Source organism: Dipodomys merriami, unplaced genomic scaffold (assembly GCF_024711535.1).
Source record: "Dipodomys merriami isolate MVZ:Mamm:240054 unplaced genomic scaffold, mDipMer1.0.p SCAF_5, whole genome shotgun sequence".
Taxonomy (NCBI): domain Eukaryota; kingdom Metazoa; phylum Chordata; class Mammalia; order Rodentia; family Heteromyidae; genus Dipodomys; species Dipodomys merriami.
Genome location: NW_027206068.1, coordinates 59002852 through 59008873, shown reverse-complemented (window position 1 = coordinate 59008873; position 6022 = coordinate 59002852). Strand labels below are relative to the sequence as shown.

The 6022-nt window shown below is 48.0% G+C and overlaps 1 protein-coding gene across 1 annotated transcript; it reads left to right on the top strand.

Annotated features, from left to right (window-relative positions):
• The first annotated feature begins 850 nt into the window (after positions 1-850).
• On the top strand, positions 851-6022 carry Pax4 (paired box 4). Its single transcript, XM_069997370.1, has 11 exons — positions 851-863; positions 1012-1020; positions 1230-1360; positions 1926-2141; positions 2399-2474; positions 3015-3137; positions 3251-3333; positions 3660-3729; positions 4321-4376; positions 5237-5378; positions 5889-6022. The coding sequence occupies exons 1-11, from the start codon at positions 851-853 to the stop codon at positions 6020-6022; spliced, it is 1053 nt and encodes a 350-aa protein (XP_069853471.1).

The window sequence follows — 6022 nt, the reverse complement described above, 5'->3', positions numbered from 1 at the left end:
GAACAGGAACCAGAAATTCTGATGGCTGGTGAAGAACTGGTTTCTGAACTTGAGTTTTACTATCTGGGTGGCTCTTGGCTTATAGGAACCCTAATCTGGACCTCAGCTTTCTTTGAAAAAAAAAAAAACCTTTGCTTTCCTTCTTAGATTTCCAGAATGATGAGAGCTCGGAGGGAAATATAACTCTATTTGCCTAGAAATGAATACATGAAAGCCACTTTAGCTGCTGAATTTAAATAGGAGATGCTGGATTTCAGGTTTGTTGTAATTCGTTGCTGTTTCACCAATGCTGGTTGTTCTATAATCTCTTAGTGAACAAAGACCTGTTCTCTCTTCTTTTTTTTCTGCTTTCCTCCTAAACAGCCACTGGTGTGTTCATGCCTAGAACCTTGTCGAGTAAGCAGGTGAGTTAACTCAGCCAAAAGGACATGGTTATGATAGGAAAGCTCCATGGAAAGACTCTTTTGTGGAGTCACCTACAGCCCTGCCAAGATTCCAGGCACAAATGAGGCAGCCTCAACTCCCATTAACTGCTAAGGAGAGCAGGAACGGCATAGAGGCCCGTGATCAGAGACTCTTTTGTGCTTAATATGGCTTTGGCATTACCCAATAGACATCCCTTTTGAGGACTCCAGAGTCTCTGGCTCAAATGTGAATTTTAATGTTCTTTTTTTAGAAACATCCACCTTCGCTCACAAGCAATTTCTCCTATGACCATTTCAAGGAAGAGACCTCAACCAAATAACCTCCTATTGTTATAGATCCTGCCTGCAAGCCAGGAATTCTTTAAAGGAACTTGCATTCCTAATCTTTCCCAGACTCCTGTCCTTGCCTGAGGCCAGCTTGGAGCATGCAGCAGAATGGTGAGAGGTCTAAGAGAGATAGGAAGAATGGGGATGGGTTTGAAGTCAGGGGAGTTGCTTCAACCAACACAATGTCACATCCCCTTGTCAGTGATCTGGGAGAAACTCTCCTAGTCCCTGCCTCTCTGTTATACCCTGTTTCTCCTAGATCAAGAGAGTAAGCACCTATGTCCAAGGTGCACAGACTCCATGAGTCAGCTCCCAAAGGAAGTGGCATGTTGTGTAGATTTGGGTTGAGAGGCAGTCCCTTAGAGTAGGACTTAGCCTATGGTGACAAACAAGTTGGGAGGTCTGAGTGAACTTCTGCAAAAGTGGTTGGGGGTTAGAGAGAGAGGCAGTGTGTGGATGCTTACTTCTCATGCCCAGGGATCAGCAGTGTCAATCAACTGGGAGGGATCTTTGTGAATGGTCGGCCCCTGCCTCTGGACACCAGGCAGCAGATCGTGCAGCTGGCAATGAGCGGAATGCGACCCTGTGACATCTCACGAAGCCTTAAGGTAGTGCCAAGACCTTTGTCCAATAATGGGAACGAGAAGCAGAGAGAGGGCTGGGAATGTGGTTTAGTGGTAGACTGCTTACCTAGCATGCATGAAGCCCTGGGTTCGATTCCTCAGTACCACATAAACAGAAAAGGCCAGAAGTGGCACTGTGGCTCAAGTGGTAGAGCACTAGCCTTGAGCAAAAGAAGCTCAGGGGCAGTACACAGGCCCTGAGTTCAAGCTCCAGGACTGGAAAAAGAAGAAGAAGAAGAAGAAAGAAGAAGAAGAAGAAGAAGAAGAAGAAGAAGAAGAAGAAGAAGAAGAAGAAGAAGAAGAAGAAGAAGAAGAAGAAGAAGAAGAAGAAGAGCAGAAAGAAGTTTAAGACCCTGAGGGCCTTTGAGGCTTGGGCTACTTCCTAGAAGACCCTTTTGGAGGTTGGGAAAGGGATTTTTATGTTTTGAAAGGTGAGGCTAAACTCTCAATTCCATACCTTCATTTAATATGTCCTGCTTTGCCTTTTCCCAGGAACATTAATCCTCCTACCCATCATGTCTTACCTGTCCTTGCTTCTCACCTGGCTCAGGTATCTAATGGCTGTGTGAGCAAGATCCTAGGGCGTTACTACCGCACAGGTGCCTTGGAACCCAAGAGTATTGGGGGAAGCAAGCCACGCCTGGCCACACCTCCCGTGGTGGCTCGGATTGCTCAGCTGAAGAATGCATGTCCAGCCCTGTTTGCCTGGGAGATCCAACATCAGCTTTGTGTCGAAGGGTTCTGTACTCAAGACAAGATGCCTAGTGTAAGTGAGGCTTGCAAACAGGCTGTATGCAAAGAATAAGACCCTTTTCTTTCTTTACTTTGGCATTGTGAAGCCTGCCATTCTAGGCTGGAGATTGGAGCCCCTGTGATCTTTCTGCTGACAAGTGGTGGTGCTAAAAGAAGTGAGGGGAAAAAAAGCAGGGGGATGGCATTGGGGAGTGTGTATGTTGCAGAATCGCTTCAGAATGCAATCCTTCTGTAACACCATCTCCCTACTCATCACCCAACTCCCCCCAGGTCTCCTCCATCAATCGAGTTTTGCGGGAACTACAGGAAAACCAGAGACTGCACTGGGCACAGCTCAGCTCATCAGGTGGGTCTTGGAGTTATGCCTAGGGAAATACAAATTTTTCGCATGTTATAGATCTCAATGCACTTTTTCATTCTTGTTTTGGATCACCCTCCCAAAAGCCCTAGAAAAAGGGCTTGACACAATCTTATTCTCTCCTGGCAGAAGAAAATGTAGGTTCAGGAAGTCATGTGACCTACTCAAGATCATTAGCTAACTGGCAGGTCTTAAAAGCAGAACCTAGGACCCCTAGCTTCTTGGTTCACAGTATCTGCTGAGAAAAAGGCAGGTGTGGTCTTCCCTCTCCCTCATGAGCATCTTTTATGTACTATGTATCATGTAAAGTTGGACCATCCCTACTGCTGCTCTCTGCAAATACCACTGTGACACTGAGCCCACTTTCTGTCAAGTATCCTTGGAGCCAGCACTGCATGACTAAATGCAGATCACCTTGGCTCCTACACTCGCACTGTTGCTCAGTCACAGCCCCAGGGATATAGGGTCCCCATCTGACCAGAAGAATCACCATCACAAACCACCACAAGATATTGTCTTCCTTTGCAGCTGTTTTGGCTCCAGCTCTTCCCATTCTTCATAGTGGTGATGCTCCCAGAGGTCCTCACCCGGGAACTAGCCACAGGAATCGGACTATCTTCTCTCCAGGCCAAGCTGAGGCCCTGGAGAAAGGTGCTGGACTGGGCTGGGAGGCAAGATGGAATTTTAAAGGTGGGGAATAGTGCCTTTTGGGGAGACTCATGTCTTGCCTTCCCTCTATGCCCTCTGAATCTCTGTTTCTGCAGAGTTCCAGCGTGGGCAATATCCTGATTCAGTGGCCCGTGGAAAGCTGGCTGCAGCTACCTGTCTGCCCGAGGACACAGTGAGGGTGAGTAAGCTCTGTGACTCTGTGAGCGTTAAATACTAGGAGAAAGAATCCTACCAGCCATGGCTGTGAATTCTGTAAAGTTAAACATGGGGATAAGAATGTGGAAACAAACCTATTTAGAGCAAAAATCAGGAGTGAAACCTTCCTTGTTAATCCCTTTTTGGCTGATGACTTGTTTCTCTTGAGGTGGGGAAAGGGAGGAGGGAGCAAAAGTCAGAGTAGGGAGAGGTCCAAGGAAGGCTCTACATTCTGACTCCAGGCCAGGGACACATGGTGAGAGCAGCAGATGCCTAGTGGCCAAATATATGGTCCCAATTCTCCCTCAGGTCTGGTTTTCCAACAGAAGAGCCAAATGGCGTCGGCAAGAGAAACTGAAATGGGAAATGCAGCTTCCAGGTGATTTCTTTCTTTCTTTTTTTCCCCAGGTGATTTCTATGCACACAACCCACAAACTCAGACACCTATCCGTATAGACATAAACATCCCCACCCATCTACCCACCACACACCCTCTATCCATTCATTCATCTGTCCTCCATCTACCTTCATACATACATACACATCCATCCATCCATCCATCCACACACACACACCTTGCATATTCATCCATCCATTTATGTATCTCCATCAATTGATACACATACCCACACATCCAATCCATTTATCCATCTGTCCATCCATCTACCTACTATTTACACAGCAACTATGTGCCAGGCCCTTTGCTAGGGGCTGGACATACACTGTCCCTGCTTTGCAGGGCCATACTGTCTTTAGGGCTATGATTGGGATTTAATCCTTTCTATTTTTGCAAGGCTTTGCCTTAAAGAGAAAGGAAGTCTAGAATTATAACATTCATCTACTCCCACCTCTGCAAGAAGTTGCTGACTTCCCTGGAAGTCCACTGTGTCCCATCACTGTGCCTGTCTCCAAATTTTCCCTTTCCCAGCCTCAATCCCTCCCTCTCAAGGAATGCACTCTTTCCTTGTAGGTGTTTCTCAGGATCTGACAGTGCCAAGAGTTTCTCCAGGGATTATCTCTGCTCAGGTACTTGGAAGAAGAGGCAAATTTGTAAACTGGGAGGACTGAAGGGCTCACCACATCTCCCATTTCTGGAGATGGCCTGAGAGCTCATGTCTATGACTCTCTAGGGAGTTCACAGTACACATTTCCAGCACATGCCAACCTCTAGTCTATTTTGTGACTGGTGTCCTCTGGAGTACAGAACACAGCCCGGGAACAAGTAGTGCTGGCTGGGTCCCAAGCCTTCTAAACAGGAAGCCTCACTGGCATTGAGGGTCTCTTTTTGTCATTAAAAAAAAGTTATCATAAAGGTGGTGTACAGAGGGGTCAGCATTTCTTTTTTTGGGGGGGGGGTCCAGTCGTGGGGCCTGAACTCTGGGCCTGGGTGCTGTCCCTCAGCTCTTCAGCTCAAGGCTAGCGCTCTACCACTTGAGCCACAGCACCACTTCCAGCTTTTTTTTTTGCTTATGTGGTGCTGAGGAATCGAACCCAGGGCCTCAGGCATGCAAGGCAAGCGCTTTACCACTGAGCCAACTTCCCAGCCCGTGGGTCAGCATTTCTTTTTTTTTTTTTTTTTGTCGGTCGTGGGGCTTGAACTCTGGGCCTGGGCGTTGTCCCTTAGCTCTTCAGCTCAAGGCAAGCGCTCTACCACTTGAGCTACAGTGCCACTTCCGGTTTTCTGGTGGTTTTATTGGAGATAGGAGTCTCACGGTCTCTCCTGCCCGGGCTGGCTTTGAACCGCGATCCTCAGATCTCAGCCTCCTGAGTAGCTAGGATTACAGGCGTGAGCCACCAGCGCCCGGCTATGGGTCAGCATTTCTTAAGTCAGGTATCGAGTGCTTTTCTCCTCGGACAATGCCATTCTTTCATCTTGCTTTTTCTAGCAGGACCTTGGCAGTGTATCCACAGCTTCCCTGCCTGCCTTGGAACCAGTGCGTCCTTCCTGTTATCAGCTGTGCTGGGGGACTGCGCAGGAGAGGTATCCTATTGACACCCACCATCCAGCCTGTCTCCAGCCCTGCTGGGGTAAGAATCCAGATAAGGCCTCAGTCCTGCTGGGTGGGGCGAGGAATGATTGACTCCTTGAGTCACAGGAGGACATGGAAGGTCGAGGTCTCTACAGGAATTTCCACGTAGCTTTTGTCATTCCTTACATGGCTCATAAAGTTGGGACACTAGCATCTCCTGGTCTTTAGCATCACTGACAGCCAAGCAGGTAAGGTTGGGGGTGTAGGATTTGGACTTGAGTTCAAAAATCCTGATCAATGCTCTGGACTGCTCCTGGACTAAGCTCAAGCTCTCCTCGTTGTCCTGATGGCTGTTTGACAACACAGCCATGTTCCTTGGATTCAAAACTTCTTTTGCTTTCCTTGTCCTTCCTTCAAATGCCCCTGGGGCCAGTTTCAGTACCGTTCAGTTTCTGCTCTGACTAGCTCTCCACTGCTGTAAGAGTTGGAATGAGATGAAAGGCCCAGGAGGTAGAGATGATGAGTAGGATCTAATGCCACCTGTCCATTGTCCAACTTGCTCACACAGATGGCTGCTCCTTCCTCCTTCCCATGGCCACATGTGTGGACTTTGCCTGGCCCTGCTTTGCTGCCCCTCCTATGCATCAACCAATTGAAAGATCTGGAGAAGCAAGACCTACCCCTTATTCACATTGGCCATAA